The sequence below is a fragment of the Haliaeetus leucocephalus genome, unplaced genomic scaffold (genome assembly GCF_000737465.1).
Source record: "Haliaeetus leucocephalus isolate CR32 unplaced genomic scaffold, Haliaeetus_leucocephalus-4.0 Scaffold351, whole genome shotgun sequence".
Taxonomy (NCBI): Eukaryota; Metazoa; Chordata; class Aves; order Accipitriformes; family Accipitridae; genus Haliaeetus; species Haliaeetus leucocephalus.
In genome coordinates this window covers 4,416,266-4,441,095 of record NW_010972787.1, presented here as the reverse complement: position 1 = coordinate 4,441,095, position 24,830 = coordinate 4,416,266, and the positions used below count along the sequence as shown (strand labels likewise).

At 36.5% G+C, this 24,830-nt stretch overlaps 1 protein-coding gene across 1 annotated transcript in view; it reads right to left on the bottom strand.

Moving 5' to 3' along the window:
* Positions 1-4,321: 4,321 nt before the first annotated feature.
* Positions 4,322-24,830, bottom strand: part of WASF3 (WAS protein family, member 3) — a 54,596-nt gene continuing 34,087 nt past the window's right edge. Inside the window, exons 3-9 of the mRNA XM_010572676.1 lie at positions 22,489-22,623; positions 19,046-19,199; positions 16,891-17,008; positions 10,700-10,875; positions 7,566-7,829; positions 5,562-5,932; positions 4,322-4,833 (exon numbers count right to left, since the gene is read on the bottom strand). Of these exons, the coding sequence (XP_010570978.1) occupies positions 4,676-4,833; positions 5,562-5,932; positions 7,566-7,829; positions 10,700-10,875; positions 16,891-17,008; positions 19,046-19,199; positions 22,489-22,623 (1,376 nt within the window). The 3' untranslated portion in view covers positions 4,322-4,675. The remainder of the gene's footprint in view (positions 4,834-5,561; positions 5,933-7,565; positions 7,830-10,699; positions 10,876-16,890; positions 17,009-19,045; positions 19,200-22,488; positions 22,624-24,830) is intronic.

Genomic DNA, 24,830 nt, shown 5'->3' with positions numbered 1-24,830 from the left:
AGAGACTACTATATTTAGCCAAGAATCTCTTAGGGGCTACTTGTTTTCTCATGAAGCTGAAAAAAAAAAAGCCCAGTCCAGCACAAACACATGAGACTGCTTTCCCCACACAGGAGCACGCACCTCTGTGACCCACAAATGAGAACACATTTCTCCAGAGAAACCTACAGATATTTGACAGCACATGAAAAACCATTCTTTGCCTCTACCTATTAGTAGAGAAAGCAAAATACGAAATTTCTTCTCCCTGTTTTGTCCTGAAAGGATGGTTTTTTTCAGCGTTCTCATTCTTTCTCTTCACCTCTTTAATGGAAGATGATGGTCAACTGGAAACCCACAGTCCTTCCAAAGTTCCCACACTTCCTTTAAAGTCCAAGGGAATTGGGAAGGGTGTTCAGTGACAAGCTCAAGTCACTCCTGACTATTCTGTGGCAGACAGCAGGGCCTGAGGGATTCTAGCAGGGATCATAATTTATTTTCATTCCCTGTATATCACTGAGCACACCGACAATGCTTAAGTACCTGAATACAGAGCTGCCGCAAGATGCTGAAAATCCTTGGACTTCTGTGTGCATGTGTGTGTCTGTGTATGTACGTCCGTACTCGTATCAGGAACGCCTCAAACTCAGACTCAGAATTAACAATTCAGGCCAGCTGCCCCCACAGGGCAAGAACCTTTCCCCAAAAGCAGACTACAGCAAGTTGGATTTCTGTCTATTTGTTTTTTTCAGGAAGAAAAAAGTGCAATGTCACCTTAGAATAATAATAATAAAAAAAAAAATCACTGTCAAAGCCATCTTTGGATAAGCTGTTCTAACATTTTACTCTGCTGCTAGGAAATAGTACCTCAGCTCAAGATTGAATTCATGCAACTTCAGCTTCCAGCCACAAGATTCTAATGAACTTTTCATTATCATCAGGTTTATATTCAGTTCAGTTTACAGCGACATTTTAAACATTTTTAGAAATTACACATTTGCTGTATCCTTAGGCATGTTGCTTCAAGCAGAAGGGAACACCTCTTTGTTATTAAAACAATGCCCAGCACATGAGAAAGAACATACCTGCAAAATACATCACGAGAACCAATTTCCCAAGGAGTCATTTCCCTTCCTCCCAACGTCATCTGCATACTGCAAACGAGCTCAATTTTGAGCTTGTTCTGAACAGCACGCATCTCTCTTATAATAAAGATTTTTTTTCTTCTTCATGCAGTTCATCTTAGTACAGAGAAATCTGAAATACCTAAAAATCCAACTGATGTCATTTTAGTCACATGGAAATATTTTTTAACATTCAAAAGACAACTATAAAAGCTGCAGAGGCAGTATACTGAGTGATCGTTAGTCCTAACTCCAACCCCAACTGATAAATGAGCAGTTATAAATGCTTTACTAAGCCTTTAAATCAAAATTGCAAGCTCGTATATTCAGTTTCTATGTAGAATTGGTGTCTTTGCTCTAAATTACCGAATTAAGTTCAAATCAAAGATGGAAAATTTCAGCGAAATAAGAATTGAGCTTCAGAGGGACTGGAATTTTCAGATGAACGGAGTAAAGATTAATTTATGTTCCCAGGGAACAACCACAGCTAAGATGCATAAACAGATCTGTTTAATTTACAATTAGGCTACTCTATTACACAAATGGTTTATGTAAGTTCTTCCAAACATGATGAAAAGCCTCTCCTGTTACCATACCAGGTTTTAACCTGATTACAATTAAAAAATGAAATTAAAAATATTTTTCTAGTAGACAGACATGGGTTTGCATTTTATAATAATTTGCTTGGTGTCATTAATCTACAAAGAATCTTTCTTATTAAAAAAAGTGGGGAAGGGGACTTGCTAATACAACTCATATTCTGCCGTGTTCTTCCTGGAAGCAAAGCTGCTGTTTAATGCTTTTCACCAAAAAAAAAAAATAAAAAATTAAAGCTACCTGTAGGGAAATTAATACCTGTTTACACCAGCCAAGAATTTCAACTTGGGAGCTTGAATCAAGGTCGCAAAAGAACAAAGAAGTATGCGTGTTAGGAGGAGCAACAGTACCATAAAGGAGTCTGGTTTTGTAGACTCCAGCCTCCATCCCAGTAAAATTGTGGTTCCTGGGATCACAGATACCATTTGGAAGCCTTACATTTTCATTTCCGTTATTTATCGGTAAGAGATAAAGATTAATAGCAAAATCTTACTAATCTAAGGAAAGACAGACAGGGTCAAAAGTGAGATTTTATTCATATTTGTTACTTATTCACAACCCAAAGTATGATAAAACTGATAAAAACAGCCTAGAATAATGTTAGTTTACATCACTAAATTCAATTCACATTTTATTAATAAAATACTGAAAGGAAAATGACAACATTGCAGGTTCAGAAAAACAGGTTGGCTACTATGACTGAAAAATTGACACTACCTTAACTGGTCACAACTGATTGCTTGTTTAATGCTTATTATTTAAAATGAACACAAATTACAAAATTTCAGACACACCCAACTTCTGTGCTCATAAAATATATCTTCTGTCATATCAAATTTCAGTAGATTGGAAAGAATTTTCTGCTGAGATACTTCATTTCAGCACGTATTAAAAGAATACTGAGAGTACTCTCCCCACCTATACAGCGATGTAACACTGCAGTCCCAGTTGCACTTTTAGCCTACCCGTCCGAAGAATCCTTTTGGAAGCCACTGTGCAAGCACACCGTGATGATCAGAACAAACCGTCTCTCATACAGTGATGAAAACCACCATCCAGCTATGGCCTAAATTCTGTCCTCTGTGGTGGACACACAGACCTCAGACTCCAGGACACAAAATAAAGCAGACTTCAGCCCTGTATTTTAAGGCAAAGACAAAACGAGCTCCAACTGAAACAGAGATGAGTACCTTCAGCTGCCACCAGTTACCAAGAGCTGTAGATGCTCACCATTATGCAGAGATTGGTCATACTTCATGTGATAAATTTTAACACCAACATTGAGGCAGCGTGTTACCACCCCACCATAAAGACAGCCACCACAGTTTGAAAAATCATATGCAGATTAAACAGCAATGCAATTGCCAATAGTTTGCACACAAACATCGTGTTCTCAGGACTAAAACTGTTAATTGTGTAAACACAGGTTAGATAATTATCTTCCATTTCTCTTTATTTTACATTTTTTTCTTTTTTTTTTTTTTTTTAAGAACAGACGGGGCCTCACAGAACAAAAGGAGCTTTACCAAATGTTAGACCTGGAATTACACAGACTTCAGTTACAAAGATTAAAACTGTAATCTGGTAAGGAAAGAACTCTTCCCCTGCTATATATTTTTAAAAGCCTCATTAGGCAAAGCAGCAGCCTGACTCTCAGTCCAGAAGGGAGAAGAAAACAAAAAAAAAAGCCATTTTAATACTGTACTGAAAAAAAAAAAGGAATTATTTTTAAAGAAAACAGAGACAGCCAAAGCAGACTGTATGGCAGCAACTGTTTCTAAGGAAGGAGAAAACAAGGGTATATATACGGCATAGTACCTAAACAGCCAGTAAAACGGCTTTAACTGCCAATGTTTTATCAATGGGATGTACTCGGAAAGAAATACATTCAAAGTAATAGTAGTTTTGAGTAAACATGCTACAGGAAACACAAAACAATCTGTCATGACTATACAGGTACAAACCACCACCAACAAAACTTATTTACAAACATTTATACCGCCAGGCATAAAGACCAAGTTTAATACTTGTGAAATGTATCTGATTGCTAGATCTGGACTGTTCCAATCTTTAGTAATAACAGAGTAACATTTCTACACTGCAATAACCATATGGCTTCAATCAGGTCTACCCTGAAGTCTTTGCATTTAGCTGATCTGTATCATAAAACTGAAAAGCTCTACAGGTATTTTAACTTTCATTTGTGACATGGATGTGCATCCGCTACCTACCTGAGACCCCCTCCAGCACTCTACCCAACAAGCAGCCAGCAGCCTAGAGCTGACACTGTTACAATCTTATCCAGTCTGCTCACAAAATGTTAATTTTGGATCAGGTGGATTCATCCTTCAAAGCATATATTTCATCATCTGCTACATTTTTAAGATAAAAAGAAAATTACATAAAATCAATTCTGTATGCAAAAAACCCCTAAGCCCTAAGAAGTGATTAAAAATAGACTAAGGTGGGCATAATTAGTAACTAATAAAAAAGCTAAAAGTCATATTTATGGAACTCAACACTTCACTCAGTCATACAGTTAACTGTCCTCAAAGACTAACAACCAGACCAATTCACAAGTACCTAAGCTGCTTAGATAATTAAAAGATTAAGATGTAAAGTCAAAAAATATATCTTATCCCTTCAAGATCAGGAAAGTAAAATAAAATGCTGGTTCTGTAACAGTGCAACAACTGCAGCATATTTTGCACGCAGCACATGATTTGCTACATTTAGTGGCACTTAAGTATTATGCGGTAAATACTGAAAGTAAGACAAGTTTCTGATCTGCATAAGCATAATCACATCATTATTACCAGAGTTGCTAAGCTACAGCATTCTGAATAATACCAATTCAATTTTAGCACTTCGATCACTAGCCTTAATACATGTCAATGTCCTGCTTTACATCTTGCTAAGAAAGCAATCACTGAAGCCAAGTATTTAACGAACTTGCCACTGGGCTTGGACCAGGTTCAATCTGACCAATCGTTCTCATCAAACTCTGAATCATCATCTGAATCACTGTATTCCACAGCAATGCGTCTTGAAAGGATGGTGGCCACATCATTTCCAACAGGCTCTCGCTTTGCTTCTTGCTCACGTTGCTCCTGCACCTTTTTCAGCTGAATTCCTGTAGAGACAACTACTCTCAGACAAAGTTTTCTGCACAAGAGATTTTAAATTTCATATTGTTATTGGTGAGTTTTTTGTATTCTAACATATACTCAGGAAGAAGGAGAAAAAAAAAAAAGAAAAAAACATTGAGTTAGCCTCCCTGAGCAAGGAAGAGAAAAAGACAAAAAAGGCAGGTTGGAATATATTCTCAGAGACTGAATACTTCCAGACTTCTAAAACTGCCAACAATATGTTAAAACTAAATATTCAAGACTGCATTGGTCCTTTTGATCTAAAGATGAAAGTTTTCATATTTGTATTTGAAATACCATTACACCTACAGCTCCACATAGTAAGCAAAGACAGGAACAGCCATTAGTCACTGGTTAAGTATCAGAGGGCTGAAGCCTAGTGTTGGATAACTCAGTTCTTCTGAACAGAAGCAAAAATCCATGTACATCTACTGGCTACTGTGCATAATGAACACGAGTACTGTTTTAATTTGATTATGTCCACACAAACACCAGAACGTGTTTGACAAAGCTGTACATCTTTAGGCATTAGAAAAAGATCCAAAGTCAGGGTTGACAGATGTTAGCATAGGTGGGTGGTAGCTGAGGTTAACTAGGGTCTCGATGACATTCTGCCCAGCTGGGAACAGAAGCCATGAACTCAGATCACTGGAAAACACAGTGCTTTCATTGAAAAAAAAAGAGAAATATCTAAAACTCAGCGTCCACTTACCCATTCGAATGGCAGCAAGAAGATCACTCCGTGCATCACTTACTGGTGGCTGCACAGGTTCATGACGTTTTGCCTCTGTAGCTGGAGCCACATGCATTGGGGAGGAAGAGAGGGATGAACCTGTAGCAGGAGGGCCTGGAGGAGGAGGAGGTGGACCGGGAGGAGGAGGAGCAGTGACAACAAGCCCACTAGAAGGAGGAGGATGAGTAGCTGCGTATGTAGAGCCAGTAACCAGTCCAGAATGGGAAGGTGGCACAGGAAGCTGAAGGGGACTAACAAATGCAGTTTGTGCTGAAGGAATCATAGGGGGAGGAGGAGGAGGGGGAGGACCTGTAGGATTGTAATAATCCACCATCTGAGCTGGAAGCATCCTATATAAAACAGAACAAAAACATTTAATGCACTGAAAGTTAGGACTTAGAGAATCATCACCCCTTAAACTGCTCTCATCCAACCTCAGCTAAGACAAAAAATCAAAAGGAATTTCAACTGGTGAGTTAAATATGCAAGCGATTATAAACATATGAATTGTCAAATATTAATAATACATTGAGATTTAAGGCAGATGATTAAGTTAAAGGCAGTGTCCTTTCAGCACTCCACAAAGTGAGATTTTTATCTTAATACTCCTGCCTAGTTAAGTATAAAGCTGTATTTATTACTAAACAACTACTCTGTGAGAATATTAAATACAATGTCTATGATGAAGAATGGACCAAGAAAACTGCAGACTACACATACCACTTCCATAGAAGACTGAGTGTTAGAACAAATATTAAGAGATAATAAAAGACATAGGCATGGAGGACAATGGAAAGTATGAATAGAAAGATTCACCCAAAGGTATATCATGCATCTCATGTGTTGCTTTTGTCAAGTTTATCAATTTAAATATTATTTAATTAAATTGATACATTTGATTGATACTTTAAGGAGGAAGAACAGGGAAGAGCTAATTTTTCTGTTAAAGTGTCATTAAAAGAATTCTGAAGCAGAAAAAATGGGAGTTAATGTAAGAGTTTTGAAGTAAAGAATTAGATATAGGAGACAGGAGTTGAAGGAAAGTTACTGATGACATTCAGTGATACATGTCAATGTATCAGAACTGTGATACACTGACAATGGTCATGTACCTGGGGACTAAGCACAAGTATTTCTGTTATAAACTGGAAATAACAGAGAAAATGCAGGTTGGAGCAGTCAATCACAGCATAACTGAGTCATCTACAGCATGATACAGTCATGAATTGGGCAAATGCTATTCCAAGATGCATCAAGTGAGGCTGAAGAAGCTTGGCTTGCTCAGTTTAAAACAACACAGGCAAGAATGATTACAATTTTCCTGGGGTTACAAGTTGAAAGTTTAAGCTATTTAAGCAAAAGAACAAACAGGCACAGACTGCTTAGAAAACACATGTTTTCTTGCTATCAGAGAGCCAGTACTCTGGAGCAAGCCTTCCTTCAGAATGCATTCAGGCCAAATATCTACATAGGAGTTCAATAAATTCATATCTTGAATTATGGAGATGTCTGTGGCATTACGGAACTTGATCTTGTGTCTGAGGAGATCCCTTCCAATTCTGTCAAACTCCTTTAAAAAGTAATTTCAGGGATGCAACACATACTGCCATGTTTATCACCTTCGGCAATACTTATTCTGAATGCTTTCTAAAGTTTAAAATATTACTCAAATTATGCTGTAACTATTTTCAGCTTTAAAGGAAAAATTATCCCCTTTTTAATATCATATTAGGAAACTGTAATATTTTACAAGCATATTGATTTCACCACATTCAATACACAGTTCATTATTTCTGCTTTCACTGCTACTTAAAATTCAGTTCATACATAGAAATTATACCAATTTTTTTCTGTCCTCCCCAGGGAGATAACTAATGTATTTGGGGTTTCTTGTGTGTATGCATTGTATGTTATGATCGTTATGAAAAACATGCATCCCTCTAGTTTTGTCAAGAATCCACTGGAATAAATCAGGAGTTTTACCCATATTCTGCTGGTACCACAGGTACTGAGCTATGTTGGCCATCTGAAGGCTGGGGTGGAGGTGGAGGTGGTTGCTGAGGTCTGTTTAAAGTAGCATGTCGTACAGTGGTGGAAGGTGGTCTGTATTCATGCTCATGGCTTTGGGATGTTGCCATGTACTGTGGACCATCTCCTGTTCCATATGAAGGCATTACTATCTGCTGATGGAGGGAATGATTCGGAGTAGCAGGATAAGAATAATCTGTAACATCAGATGCATGGGACCTAAAATTAAAGTAAATGGATGCAGAAGAACAGATTATGTGAGTGTAACATGGTATTATCTAAATAGCTCACAAGAAAAGCTAAAAAGAATGCAATCAGAATTATTTTTCTTGCAACAGGACTCCCAGATTATCAAGCACCATTCCCTTGTAAGCCCACAGAAAGCACAAGAACAAATGCAACAAAAACCCATGGTTCAGCTTAACCCAACTTGAAAATAAATTAGTCTGACAAGTCAGCATAAAAGGACTGAAATTGAATGTTTTCAATATTTCAGCATACTAGCTGCATGCAGAATGTCCTCCTATAATGCAGACTTTTAAAAGGGCCAAAAAATTCAGAGCTTTCTCCAGAGTTTAGACTTATTTAGTAGCTAGAAGGAGGCATATTTTTTTTGTCAATGATTTTGACAGTCCATTGTTTGAAATGATAATACTTATCAGGCCTGCCTTAAGTTAACAATGGCAGCAGAAAAAGGAAAGCAATACTGCAAGCACTCGCAATTATGCAGAAAAATATATTTTACCAAAGCAGAGAAAACCAATTTTGAAAGTTAGAAAATGCTTTTTATTTTGTTCATATAATTAATTTTGCTGGAAAGGCTTAGAGAAACTGGGAAATGTAAATATTAGTTGAGCAGAGAGTTCATAAAGATACAAAGTCTAGGATGCTCTGTCAAATAAGCCCAAGAGAGGGAGCAAAAGGATCTCTTCATCCCATTACTGCAAGCAGTTGTTTTAGTAATGAACAATCGTGCAGCCTGGCTTTTAGTGAACACAGTAAACTGATGCATTATCTGTAAGACTGGAAGCAAGGTAAGCAACAAAAAGCCAGGGCTTTGAGTAAAACAAAATGACAAACCCTTTGGGCATTTTGTCCTCTTTCATGCTTCCTGCCTGTTCCATTTTCTTTGCGTCACTCATGAACTCAATGCCCATTTTCCTTCTCTCCCACTCTTCTTTTCTTGTTCTTACTTTTCTCACATTAATTTGCTGGTTTCTGTTTGGATTCAGCTTGTGTTTCTCTCTCTAAAGTACAATAAGTATAACAAATACATTGTAAATTGCCACAGTCCAGACACTTGGACATCAATGTTCAATGCCCAAGTCTTACAACTAGCAAACGAGAAGAAACATGAGCTTTTTTTTTTTACTTTAGCATTAAAAAAGAACCACAGTATAGCCAAATACACTTCTTTAGGACCTTATTTGTAAAACTGCTCATGCAGTAGCTGACAGCATAAAAATGTCTCTGAAACCAGTACTCATTTCTATATGCATGGGAGTTTTTTAATAGCTTAGTTCCTACAGTTAAGACTACCCAAAGGCAAAAAATAGAAAGCCTTCTCTCCACCTCACTACCACTCACAAAATTAACCCTTCATGCATGTAAAAATGCAGATTTCAGGATTCGATCACTGATATTTGGTTCACTGAAATTTAAACTTCTCAGTACATTATAAAATGTGAAGGGATTATATTAAGTACAAGATATCTGTCATACCACAACATCTATATCCAACATAATGATGCAGTCTACAATTTCTGCTTAAAAAAATCCTACAGGTTGCAAATACTATGGATATCTGCAAACAGTCAAATACATGTTGACATTGCTGGGAGATAAAAACAAATTACTTCAATATGATTATTTAAAACTTGGCAATCCTGGAAGCAAGGAGTTAAGGCTAGAGAAAGACTCAAAATGTGTGAAACGCAGAACTCATGATGAAAAAACCCACATCTTGCACTTGACAGCTGAACATCAATGCCATTCTATCAGATCAACCTATGGAAAGCATAGTCTTAATGAAACATTACAGACTGACAAAAAGGTGACAACGTTTTGCATTAGAAACTGTAAAAAAACCAAACTGGCAATAAGGCGTCTGAATAAATTATTGAAACAGTGGTAGCAATTTTCTTTCTATTTTTTTTGTTTCAATTACAAAATGATCACTCTTCACAAAGACCAAAACACTACATCTACAAAGTTCTGAGCAGATTTTTTTTTAATTAATAATTTAATTAATTTAATTAACCTCCACTGGACAGCAGACTAAAGGTATCAGTCCGCACTTTTGCAGTGGTGGCTGCTTCCTCAACCTACCCATTCAACAATTTGAACACTCAATTGTCACACGCTTTTTCCAGAAGATTCTATTTATTCCTAACATTACTACCAGCAATTAACCACAACAGAGGAAATAAAATATGTGGGAAAATCCTCTATGGAGACCAGCTTAATAAAAAAATAGAAAATCAGACTTCCATGCACACCAGAAGGTAACTCCCACTGAGCTCAAAGGGAATCTCAGCCAACAAAGATGACTTCTGCTGTGTGTCTCTAAGCAGAGATTTATGCTATTTCAAGCAATAATGTTGCATCTGGTTTTGTAGCTTGCTTTTTAGACAAATACAATGTCAATAAAGCTGAACTATTCCCCCATTAAAGCATTCTGTTAGAGGCAAAAGTATGCTTGACTGAGTAGATCACAAAAATATTTATTAAGCTATCAGCAGCTACATGACAAACTAGACACAAATGAAGAGGTACTGACATTATCTAGTAGACGCAGGCTTAAATGCTTTTGTAACTACAACTACTCAAGATCAAATATAAAGCATGCAGCAAACACTTATTTCACTACGGTGTATAACATTATGATGACAAATGCTCATCTGAAGCTGAGGAAGAAAAAATCATTACCGCATTTGTTATGTTTTTAAATAATTTTCAGAAGAACTTTAAAACATGCATTGTATGTTTTGTCTATTCTAACTATTCCCAACCTGCAAAAACACCTAATTCTACTCAGTATTTCTGAACACAGAACTGTGGTATAACAAACAGCTTTGCTGTAAACAGACCTAGTATCTGGGGACAGTGATCCCTCGGAAGATGCTCCATGGTACACACTTTGAGACAACCTGTTGTCAGGTCTAAGCTCTTTGTCATACGCCATCATATTCCACTCCTGGCGTCTGTTCCTGGCTTTTCTAACCTTTTTCACCTCACGGGTGGTGCCATCTATACGCTTTTGCTCCTAATGTTCAAACAAAAGAAATAAAGCATGCAAAGAGAGAAAAAAAGGAAAGGAAAAAAGCTGGTTAAAACGCAGTTAGAGTGCATGAAAATAAGACCAGATTTACAGATGAAGCCAAGTCTTCAAAAAATTTCTCTGCACTGAAAATGAGAATATCTCCTTATGCTATAAAGCTCATTAGTAGTAAGACTGCTGCTTTGCCCTTCTTCTGCAGGAACATGCTAGTATGATACCAACCTACTGTTTTTCCCAATTCAGAAATGTGACTGATTTTAAAAGCCAGAAAGTTTAACTTCTTATGACATCATACGTCATTTATTTAGACTGTCCTGAAGCACTTGTAATTTCCTTCTCCTGCAAATCAATCTTATGAGAATATGTTAAATGTGCTCAGGGTTATTTTGGTTATTCATTAGGGTCACAATCACCTGAAGCCTTGGGGAAGTATGGAAAAAATTAGAAACACTTTCTTATTTCATAGTCTACATGAAATTATTTTTTGTTTGGTCTTTTGTTTTAACTTCCTCTCCCTTCTTAGACCTGATTAACTACCAAAACTCCTCCTAGTTTTTCCTCATTGTTGTTTCCCATTATCTTATCTAAAAATGAATGACACTAATCCTCTCTGCAATGTGTCAGTAATACTCTGGCCAGTAATATATTACAGCTTGATAGCTTCATGACAAATCAGTGTGTTTAGTTTTTTTAAATCTTTCTATAGAATTTCAAGCTCAATCAACGTCAGTGTTTATCTATCAGTAACTTCTCCTAATAGTGGGACTCACTGCTTTCACACCTCTGAAATGTTGTCCTCACCTACTTCTGACTACTCAGTATGAATAGAAAAGCCTTACTGGTGCTTCAGTAGAAAAATAAACGTGTTTGCTCAACCCAAACTGAAAAGGGTATTTATGTGCTACTCCTTTTCTGAACATTTATGAGGGCATTGGATGTTTTTTAATCAGCTTTAGAGCCCATATCTTAGAATACTAATTCATAAATAGGTTAATCATGTTTTATTTATTAATAAGTTGGTATTAGGCTTTTGGCTGCTAGAAAAATAGTTTCTCAGGAAAGAATTACGTTGATATTCCAAGAATGCAGTCATTCAATTGTACTTAGGAGTTCAGTAAAATGCCGATATGCAAGCATTTTGTTGTAGAATCTCTACCTTCAAAGTAAGGGATAATAGTTGGAAAGCCAGTCTCGCCAAAAAGAAAAAAGCACACCACAAACACAGGTATTGTACTCCAACTGTTAAATAGTACTGAGTTAATAATTCTGAAATAATGTATTTGGCATTATACAACTAACAAAAATCCATCAAATGGCTTGTTTGCCCTTGTTTTGGATCACTTGCTTGTTCATGCATGTCCGCATGAGGGACTTCCTGATCCGCATCTGCTAACATTAAGAACGACAGAGAAAAGTCTTTTTGAAGTTCAGCACCCAAATGTTCCAACAACACTTGCTCATTCCTGGCCTGTGCAGTGAGTAGGTTTTTGATCTGATGCATGTTAAGTAAAGATTGTCATCTTCCTTCTTAACTACTTCCTATAAAATCTTTTTCCTCCCCAAACTTTTTAGAATCACACCCTTTATCCAGGTTATGCAAGGCTTTACTTTCTCCTTTGATACCACTTCTTCACATAAAAATTTCCCAATACGCTAACTGAAGCGGAAGGGAAACAGATTCAGTCATGCTTTATTTTAAATATATACATTTTTGCTAATTGCAATCATTGAATATATGATTTTTAAAGGCTTGACATCTGTCTTTTTCATTTGATTGCTCCAAAATTTAATTTGTTTTAATTTCTGACTTTTATCCTGGTTCATTTACTAGGATTTTGTTACTCAGCCATGCTAGATTTGAGAAGAAAGTACAAGTAAGCCTTTTGGTTAACTGAAAATACACTTTAGCTTTCTCTTCTCACAGAATAGTAACTCCATCCTCTAAGGGTCACAACTATGTATTTCTTGGAAGTTTCTAGATGAAGTAAATATCCACCTTTTGACCAATGTATGATGCTGCTCAGAAGACAACCATGTTGATACAGTTCCTGTACAATCAGGAGTGCTTACATGACTGCTTACATATAACCACCTATTTAAAAGTTTGGTTTTAAAGAGATGACTATGTTTTTTATGAAAAAGGTTGCTACATATGCATGTATAAATAAACAATATAAAATAAACACAAAGCTTAGTTTGTTTTTATTGGATCAGATTTCAGTTGGATAGGTTGTTCCAGACCAGAATCTCTAAGTGTGCTAATGAATAAATATGCTGGAACCCTTTTTACTCAAACAGTGATTTTTTTTTTATTAATTATTATATAAATACATCTCTAAAACATTCAATTTCTTCCAAAACAGTGGGGCAGGCCAATTACTAGCAGCTGACAAAACTATATATACCTCTAACTACATATACCTCTAAGAGCAGTTTTAAGTTCTTCCAGTAATACTTTCATTACCTTGACAAACAATGGTGATAGCTCTAGTTTTAGTACCTAGGGCAATGACAGAGTTCTAGGGGAGCTGAAGCCTTTCAAAATAACTACATTTAGAAATTTCTTAGGAAAGTTAAGCAACATTAAGAAGAGTTACTTCCTTTAAACCAAGTGTAATAGAAGCTGTGGCAGACAAGTGGATGCTGTAGGTTAAGCCAGAAAACAGGTACGTCATTCAGCTGTTGGCAGGAAGTGATTTCAGCAAACTCAACGAACATATTAGAGTCCTCAAACAGGGTTAAGTTAATTTTAAATTTGATATTTGCATCAAGAGTTAGCAAATGATATTTCAAGCGTCTTAATAAAGAATAAGAGCTAGTAACAGAAAGTAGCTTCAGCAAGTATTTGCAATACTTTCAAAAAACTGGAAGCATGAGCCTGAAGGATTTTCTTGACTTCACAAATTTACAAGATCCTATCACTCACACATCATTAAGAATAGTTTTTGAAATGCAAGCCCTCCTAATTTAAAGATTTCTACTTATTTAAATAACTAATTATTCCTCAGAAAACATGGGGAACAATAAAAAGTAAAGTAGAACAACTTTCCTTTGGTTAACCAATAATTAACAACTAGTCTACTATGGTCATTCAATTCAGAATATTACTGATATATGCACAAGTCAAAACTAATTTCATTGAACTCTTAAGACACTGATCTACTGAGAGTTTGACAGAAAAAAAAAAAAACAAACCGGAGACTACATCACAGATTAAAATTACAGTTTTCTTCAGAGAAAAAGTTCACCTGAAAAAGCCAAATCAGAGAAAACCTGTGTTAGATTTCTTCAGTTAACCTGAACACAGAAACAGTAAATAAGTATGATATTTGAAGTTCGGCAGGAAAATGAAACTTCTCACAAACCTGCTGCTGCAACAGCTCAAGCATTAAGGCAAATTACCAAAATAATATTGGAAAACTGATTTCTCTGGTGCAAGGAGTACTCAGGCTTCACTGACCACCTGAAAAATTGAGGTTAAAAACCAGCTATATTCGGTCAGCTGAGTAGGAGTGCATTTGGATGTCTCATTTATAATTTGCTAAACAATACACATCTGTTTCACCCGCACAGTTTTTCATATTTTGTGCTTCTCTAGAGTGTAAACTGTGTAAGGAATTCTCACTTAGCAGATTCAAAATACAACTTCAGCCACAAACTTGTTAATAGATGCTCTGGATTCATTCCTCGTCACTGCTATCATAAGGACAAGAACAAAAGAAAATGACAGTCTGTTAAGCCACCTGTGGAATGAACGGTGCCTGTGAGACATCTCACCCAAACTCTCCAGGCCTCTAAAGGTTCCAGACGATAAAAAGCTCATTTACACCCCAACTTCTGGAAACCATATTTATTCCTGTCACAAAGTCACACGTATCCATGCAAACTCAAATCTATGCTGCTTTCTTCTTAGTTGGTCTGTTATATATTTAATCAAATCAAATAGCACTTCAGGTAGAATTTACCAGGGGGTATTTCTGTGATGTATGTCTATAATCCTACATGATTGGAATTGAGTTTGTAGACTGTAATAAGACAATTAAAATCTACAAAAATATACCATGGATGGAAATAAGTGAGATGTGTTGCCTAAAATACATTCTAAAAGCAAGTTTATACATAAAGTGGTTTTGTAAAAATCTCTCTAAAGCTATCAAAAATTTTCAAGCAATATTGTTATAATATTTTTAAAAAGCGTTTGTATTTTTTTCTTTTTAATATTAAATCAGAATGAAAAAAATAGCAGTTGATAGTTTCTTTTTATCCTTCTCTCTAGTGAAAAGATCTAAATTTGAAGGGAAAATGGTGGGAGGAAAAAAAAAAACCCTGAAGGGTACAATTATCCCTATATGTTTTTCATAAAGAAATACTGAATGAAATTAAAAAAAAAACTAAACTAGAGAATGAAAGCTGCTTTAACTATTTCCAGTCTTTTAATCAGCTCTGTGACTTACCACACTGAGAATACGGTAGGATTATAACCTTGCATATACATTTGTATATGATTACAGAAATAACCAAGTGAATATTTTCCAATACTTAGCTTTAGACAGTAACTTCTACTGAAAATATTTACTCAGCTTTTTAAACTCTACTTAATATTTCCATACTGAGATACCTGTCAAAACAGAAAACATTTTTGACTTATACTCATAACAGGAAGACCCACTTTATTTCTTCCAAAACTTTTAAAATCATGAATTCACAAAATATTTTAGTTAAAACAAGTCTTCATGTTTTGTCTAAAAATATTGTGTTCAGAAAGTATTGTCTAGCAACAGGAACAAGGAATTAATAGAATTTTATAAAAACAGAATAGTAAAGCTTCCCAGCCATGCCCTACAAATTGATTTCTAAGCAGGTACCATATATACCACACATGATGTATATACCCAAATACATGTTAGCAGGTATATTCATGTATTAGACATTATGTATATACACATGTATAATACATGTATATACGCTCATATATTATGATACCTGCTTATATATACACATGTATAGATATGCTAGTATATATGATATATATGTGTATGTTTGTGTGTACACGTACTGAAAACTAAGTAGCTTCCTTCTTTTTCCTCTGAGCAGTCTGTGCATCCTGTTTGGACTTTTATTTTAAATCCCTTATCTCTCACTGAACCCATCTACAAGGGCACCTTCTGCCAGATAAGATAGGCAGTCATTGCTTAAAACTTTCCTTCTTAACTTTTTTTTTTTCAGTATAATCTGCAAAAATCTTAAAGCCCTCAGATTTGATAAAAACATTGACGGCAAAGAAGCTGCAGAAGTAGCAACTAATTTCTTCATTCAAAACTAAAATCCATGAAGAAAATCTTGATTGCATCAGAATACACATCTTGGATCAAACTGCTGAAGATATTCCAGAAGGACTGAAGACACTTTTCTATGAAAAAGCCTTTATTTGTTGGTTTTAAACTTAAAGGAAACAGAGAATATTACTCCTAAAATTAATCTTCTCTTGTTGCTGAACTGCAGAATAATTTTGTGTATTATCTTACTAACTTGTAACAGGTGTAGAAAAAGTAAAGAGTTACTATCAAGGAATTAAAAAAACAACAAAATATTTATTTCTGGATAAGTTATGTTTTGCTACAGGAGTTGATACTGCTGGATAAAGAACTATGAAAATAAAGGAAACCATAATTCAAATTCCCCTGCCCCCTGCCAAAATCACAGTGTCTTTTTCCAAAGAACAACAGGGCCATTTTGCTGAGGACTAATAAGCAGATACTGGCAAAGGATTAAAGAAAGTATCTTGGAAGATAACTACAGTACTCCTAAAATTCAGTTTGCCAGCTTCTTAAAATAAACAGTATGAGCTATAAAAACTGAACCAACTGAATCTACAGCCACATATAAGAAGGAATAGTGTTTCCATGCACACAAACTAAGTATGACCTAGCAATTTTTATGCCTGGACAACTGTACACAAAACTGCAATACATACATTTGCTATTATGTTTCTGCTTTTACCTTTTGTCTCCTCTTTTCTTTTCGCTTATCTTCAGTATCTTGTAACATTTTTTCTTTCCACAGATCGAAAAAATAGGAAGGATCAGTATAGAACTTCAATCCATCTTTCTTATCATCCCTGGAAATACAGTAGAAGAAAAGCTAAGAAAACATGAATTAATGTTTTTCAAACCAACAAAACTCACCTTCGACGATCATCCAAGCTTCATCTTTTTGGCATTATAGAATGACAGCATGCCAAGTGCGTTAAATGCTGCTCTTGGTAGTTACAGCTTATGATCAGCTTGATTCATGCCAAGAATTTCAGGGGAAAGGTGTGGAAGCCACAGCCTTTTGGGAGGCATACTCCCAGGCTATGCCTCATCAGAGCTCAGCAGGAGCTGACTAGGCTCCGGCATCAGTCAGCTCACAGGAACGGAATTCACTGGTGCTGCAAGATCAGTGCCAAGACAGGATGCACAGGGGACAGAGGAGCATAAGAATAGAACTCAACTGTCTCAAAAGAACTGGAAAAGGAGTATTTGGCTCAATCCAGATGGGTCTTAAGATCTGAACTGAGGAACAAGGTAGGTCTGAGTACCTTCGCCCTTATGACAGGAAGCACAAGACAGTCGCTGTTCTCAGTGGGACTCTTCTCACTAGGGGAAGGGCTAGGAAAGGGGTAGCAACTATTCTAGGAGGGTTTGAGACAGAGCTGATCTGGGCTTGCCAGCTCCAATTGGCAGCGGGAGCCAGGGACACCCAGACTAAGAAGCCACAAAAAAGGCATGCTATCAATTCCTAGTTTGGCCTGGATATAGGGAATCTTTTAATATCCCGAACTCCTGGAAAGCAACGGGTGTAGGGGGAGTCTCATGGCAGGGCAGCTGTCATGGTCCAGACAGCATATAAAGCTTGCTAAACTGCTGTCCTTCAGAGTCCTTTTTGGCTGTGGGTCCTCACTTCTTGCCGGGCAAATTTTGATGGCAGCTGAGTACTAATTTCTACCAGCAAGATCAAGAGCAATGGAGATCCAGCACATGGAAACCTTACAACCACTGCAGCAGGGTACAAAAAGCAGATCTTGTATACTGTCTGGTCATATGGCCATAAACCCCTTACTTTCTCTGCACTAGATCTCCTCACTACAAACATCTAACCTACTGAAGGGGGTACTGGGGCCATTTTTCCACCCCTCCAGCTTTGGTCAGACTACAATGTGAAGTTTAAGTCTTGTCCAAGGCAAACACAAATAATTTAAATTCAGCACATGTAAAAGACTTAGTAAGAAATATAATTTAAATAAGTTTCACCAAAGTATCCCTAATAAAACAGGTCACTGACACTGTCATCCAAATACATTTTAGGACATAGCTGTGCATCACAGCTGATCGATAACTCTTGCTAACTGGATGCCTATAAACAAACGCCACCATTTGCCGCTGCTACGGACAAAAACATGTCCTTCAGCTATAAATCTAACCATTTTACCTTCCAAGTAAAAGCTCTCAAAAATTAAATACACTGCAAATGCTCTGCTATGTCATTCCTAAAAAAAACCTTCAAATTATTTACTGCAGATTGTGAGACAACTATGTAAAGCAGGCACTCAACCTAGTACCTCTCAAAAGTTGAAGGACACAGTAAAAGCATATTGTTCACAACCCTTCTGACAGACAAGTTATACTCCTTTTATGAACAACAATAAACTTAAAAGGAAACAGGAAACAAAGTCCTGCTTGCTGCTTTTTTATTCACCAATGAGTAACCAGGAAAAGGTAAAGACTGTGTGCGGGCACACATGTGTATATGTTGGGGGGAAGAGGGAGAATACAGGGAAGGCAAAAGCAACAAATCCAGCTTTCTGGATAAATGAACCAAAGCAAGCAGTTTACTCTATCTTTAATTTTTTTTTCACTTTTTACATAATCAATGGCCCTTCCTCTTTGATCCTGTGCTGCCATGTAACACTTATGCCGAAATATGATGGTTTTTGTCAGGAACAACTTATGATTTTAAGTGTGGTAATAACAATTTTTGTTTCCATGAACAAGGAAGTCCCTGAAAAAACAAATCTCAATAACCAATACAGCTTTTCCCTTCTGCTGTAATTATTCTCTGCTTACAACTAGGAGATAAAGGGCAAAGTAAGAGAACATAAACAATATTTCCATACCTATAAGGTGAAAGAATATTCAGAGGTGGTGGTTTGTCACTCTGATTATAAATATCAGCCACCGGGTTAGGAATGCTGTTCTTTGAAACTACCTGCTGATCTTGAATTGTTGAGCTCTTGAATGCTTTTTTCATGTTGATATCCTGTAACGATACTGTTAGAAACAAAAATACATTTATCACAGGCCTGAAATTAACATAAGCAGATAAACAAAGTCCATTTTACACTAGCTATTTAAAATACTTTCAGCAAAATATAGAAGGAAAACTGAAAGATTTTTCTTTAGTGGATAATCATGATATTTAATCACAAAGGCATATAAGAATTACCACAATAAATCAGATTTAAGTCCCACTGGGTCCAGAACCTCACTTAAAGTAATGGGACCATGGACTGTGTCTTGCAAGATGATGCAAGAATCTTGTAACATGCAGATGTCCAATGAGCTCCCCTTATTTGAGGTTTAAGCTGGACTTATAACAGCAGAAAGACTGGCTTCAAGCCTGAAACACAAGGTCTGGTATTCCTCTGACACAGCATGTTTTACAGTTACATGTGGTATCCATACACATTCAACCACATTCTAAGTTTAATTAAATTATGGCCTCCACAACCTCCTGCAAGAGAGAGTTTCACATTTTTTAAATCCTTGAGTTGAGCATCCCTTGATCTTCAGTTTTCCTCATCTCTCCATCAAGAGAAATACTTAACCTTCTTTATACAGTCCAGTAATGTACTGCCATTTTATCTTTTCACATACACAATTCTGAGGGAAACAATACTAGCCTCTTCATTCATTCTTTTTAAATGAAAGATTTAAGTTGCTTTTAATTGTTCCTGTCACTTTTAGCAGGACTTTCTTTCACTCTTAATGTAAATTTTCCTGAGATGGAGTGACCATTGCTAGAAAGATCCAGATTATGCCAATCACAATTTAAAGATGGCAGTAAGCTCTCCACATTATCTTCCATTCTTAGACAGTCTGAAATACAGGTTTTTGACTGCAGTTGAACAGAGCACTGAAGTCTTCACTGGCTTATTTACAATGACAGTAACCATTTCTTGAATTGATCCAACTGTTTTACAACAGCGGAAGCTGTAGGAGTAGTGCAAACAAAATGCACTGGCTTGTTTTCTTTTTATTCCCATTGACATTTCATCTAATTTTTTTGCCCATTCGTCTAAGTTATTGAGTCTTGAGAACAAACTGTGAGAACTTCACATGGTAACTGAACAGTACGAGGCAAAAATGTAGTATATTGATGACCTGCAAAACCAGAAAGGCATGAAGTTTGATACAGACCCTGTAAGGTACATTGTTATCCTTTGTCACGATGGAAAACAAACCCCACTCAGACTTCTCTACCCAACTATTTTTGTTATCTGTGCTGAGGTCTTGCCCCTCACTCCAAGACCACTTAGATTCTTCCGTAGCTTTTAAAATAGCAAAAAAAATTAGAAACAGAATATTTCATTCCAAATTGTCATTTCCCATCCATGTCATCTGAAGCATCAAAACATCATTTTTGAGAAACCACTTTATTTAAACCTGCCTGTAAGTAAACCAGTAAGGTATTTCAGGCAGTTTTTTCAGATGTATCTCTCTGAATTGCCTTCCTTCAAACGAGAATGTAACATCCAAAAGAGCAAAAATCCCATTTTTCTGGAGCTTTTTAATGTAAGCTATTTATGTGCTATTAAAAACTATTATTTTAAAATGTTTTTTCAACTGTAGTATTATTTATATACATAAAATATTTTTATAGATACACTATATATTTATACCTAAGAATGTAAGAAATCACAGATGCAATTAAAACTAACTACCCAGAAATATACTGAGCATTAATAACAGTACAATGAATTATTATAAAGACTTCAACTTCTACAGCTAAATAGCTAATAAAATTTCCTATTGACACTAAAGTGACAGCAGTTTTTATATATAGCTTCTTAATGTGAAAGACGATTAGCAGTGCAAGAGTAGTAACTGCTGTCAATTTAAAATAAAAACTAATTAAATTCTCAGTCCATACACTAGTTTCCCCTTCCAATAGGCTGCTTTTAATTACTCTCCAAACTCTGGAAACTAGCCAGAAGGTATTGCATAATACAAATTAGACGTTAAAAAAAGAAACAAAAGCAAAAACAACCTCTGATGAGAACTGCGCTTCCACAAATGTTGGGACTTAGAAGTCATGAAGACTGACATGATCCACCTCAACACGGAGCAAGTACAGCATATGAATATTATCTAGTTTGCTCATATTACCACCACAACATGCCTCAAAAACTAGGCTGAATAGTGAACCCATAATAGCTTAGTTTATGTTCCCATATAGCTCTTGACATCCAAGACATCAAAAGAAAGGTGCTAGTATCAACTGTGATACTCTACCAGTTAACATGTTCCAAAACCAGAAAAAAATCAGACATGTAATAACTTTCAGACAGTAACAAGCTAAAAACAGAAGGCTAAAGATTACACTATTAGATATCAACAGTAACATTTAATATTGGCATAAATAGTAGTATTAAATGTAATACATAAACTATGCAAATATAAATATTACATGATATATATAAAACATATAAACAGTACTATTAAACATATCACAAGTAGCATTAACTACTACTGAGTAAATATTACACTACTGCCTTGACGTAACAAGCTTTTACATTTTATTAAATGTCAGGAATCATCTAAACAGGGCGTACATGCAGTGGCTGGCTCAGACATGTAAATGAACATGGAAGCAAACATGCACATTACAGCTTTTAGAGCCAGACAGAGAAACATGTTTTACTTACCCAAATAAGCGCTTTTGAACAATGTAATGATGTTACTTAAATCCTTTGGTTTTACTGTGTATTTATGAAGTGAATGACCAAACACGTCAGCAAGTGAGTACATAACAGCATTTTAAAGGAAATACTGTTTCTAGTGACTAGAAGTCCCTAGAGAATTTCACCTAGTTGATGGAAACATGCAGTGCCTCATTTAGGTAAAGAGTATTATAAGATCTTAGCTGACTACAGAACAGACACTACTAACACAGTTTGTGACCACCCTACCCTGAAATAAATAGATCTACCATCTCAAATGTCTTCCGATATTCTGACTTATTTCCAGCAAGATCTAGATTTATTCACTTCCGATTTATTACACTCACAAACTACAAGTTTTCCCTGTGAAAAAGGCAGCTTAATGACTCCATTACTACAAGGGCTTCTTGAAGTAACACTAAGTCAAAAATCAAGACAGTTATACGACTGGAGAATATTTTTTCTCGCTCTAACATGATTTTCCCCAGCTTTCCTTACTGAGAAAACAAGATGAAGTATTGGTTCAGGATTACTTTGATAAGACAGAGATTGTTGTGTAATTAAATACTGTGGTCTTAACATCACTTCTGGCTCAATGCTTTCATGCAATTACCTACCCTCTTCTACTGTTGAATCCAGCTGGGTAACTTTGACAGCAAGGCGATCAATTCTGTCTTGAAGGGAATTTGCTCTGATGTAGAAGCTGTTGGCCTCATTAAACAATTCGCCAAATATGTCTTCAGCATGTTTGCCTGTGTAAGAAAATAGACAGGGAAATCCCTTTGCTAAAGGCTTAAAAAACACAAGACAAATGCCTTCAATATCACGAAGTTATAATAAAACACAGTAGCTGTAGGATTATAACAGTGCAATTTGTTACTCAGCAAAATTCTGGGCAACAGATTTGTACAAAAATCTCAAAATATACCATAAATGCCACCTGTAGTCTGTTTTCCTGGACATCCTGGTTAGTATTCTACTTAAAAAACAGGAAGACTTTCAAATTTTAATCCTTATGTAGCTGAACTACTGCCAACTGATGCACAACTGATCATTAAAGCCTGCCTCTGATGAAAATAAAGTCCCATCAAAGTTACTGCTGTCCATAAAAGCTTCTGAAGTAAATTTTGAAATCTGAAATCTTGCAACCCGTAGTCATTAAGATTTAATTATAAGCATGAACACAAGCCAACTTCAAAATGAAGGCAAAGTGAAGCAGATAAAAACCAGGATCCTCATGCAAGGCAGCCCACTTACCTCTACAAATGCTCACTGTATATATGTTGCTGTCACTGGAGTCACTTGAGGGACTGAGTAAGACAGCACTGACCACATTTACCCATGGCCAGTCTGGACTCCATATAGCACAAAAGAGAAGTCTACAACCTTTTCAGCCTCCCTTTCAGCTGCTGTATTTTCTCAAATCACTATAAGAGTGGACAGTCCAGTTCAGATCTGTAGCCTCAGGCCCTACCCTAAAAGTGCTACAGTGGACAGGAGTGCCACATGATAAACCCAATCCTCTCTTGGTCCACAAATCCTTGTGCATGCCCGTTCCTTTCCTAAACTTCCCAAAGTACCAGGTGTTTGACACTCTGCCCCAGTCCGAACCTCTCAGCCACTCGGGATCAGAATCCCTGATACAACACTTCTCCTGCCCCAGAACTTCCCCTACAAATTTCAGATTCCACCCAAATTCATTGCTCTTGCTCACTCAACTGACAGCACCACACCTACTTCTGTCTCTGTCCTTCCTACCCAGATACTGCTGCTTCATTTAAGATCTCCCCCTCCACAAATTCTGCAGCCAACACCCCTCTCAAGACATCCACACTCCATCAGTTCTCCATGCAAAAAGCAAAATCCTGCTTTCTGCATTTAACCATGCTTTTTAAACAAAAAAAAATTTTAAAACCCTAGTTCTGAATTAAACTCATTTTGTTATGACCTGTATCAATATGACTCTGAAGAGCAGAAGTGGAGGGGAGGGGGAAAGTGAAACTTTGTCTAATAGTTGGAACAATATGGAATATGTATTAACCACCTAAATGACAGTGACATCCAAAAGAAGAGCAATTGTTGACATTTTAAGTTGGGTCCTATAACCAACCTTAATATTTTACAAAGAAAAGTACAGACATAAGTTACAAAGTTACAGAAAATTTCAGTGAAGATCCCATCCTGTGAACATCTGGAGACCATAATTCAAAGTAAAAAATAGCCAGACTTACAAAGTCAACAGGATCTGTCCCTTTCTTGGATCATTTAGTTGTGGGAAGAGAACACCACCACCACTAAAACAGTATCTGAAAGCACTGTTTGTGATTACAAATGAAAAAAAAATTAATTTGACTGCCTTGCTTTGAGTGGAGGACTTGACCAGGAACAGATTTCTTCACTAAACATAAGATCAGCCAATAGTTAACCCAAAACATTAGATATTTTGGTGTATCCAAGCTCTGCTTCATACATACGTGGAAAGTGGATGGGCAAGGTGTGCTGCCTACCCCTCCTAATCTCCTCCCCCTCCAAAACAGAAGTCCCACAACCACAGAATAGCTGAGGTTGAAAATCATCTAGTCCAACTCCCTGCTCAAAGCACGGTTAGAGCGAGCAGGTTGCCCAGGACTGTGTCCAGATGGATTCTGAATACTTCCAAGGATGGAGGCTCCACAATTTCTCCGGGCAACCCATGCCAGTGTTCAACCACCTTCACACTGAAAGTGTTCTCTAAGTGCTTCCCAGCAGCTAGTTGAGATTCAATTATAACCCCCATTTGATTTAGTTGCTGCAAATGAAAAGGTTATTCCAAGCTATGGAACAAATAAGCTTTTCAACTCTTGAGCTAAATATAGCAGGTATTACGTTCTTCGGCTACCAGTATTCAGAGCTCAAAACATCAATAGATTTTAATAGCTGTTAGTTTATGTTAATATATTGAAATCAGCCTGCTGAGGGA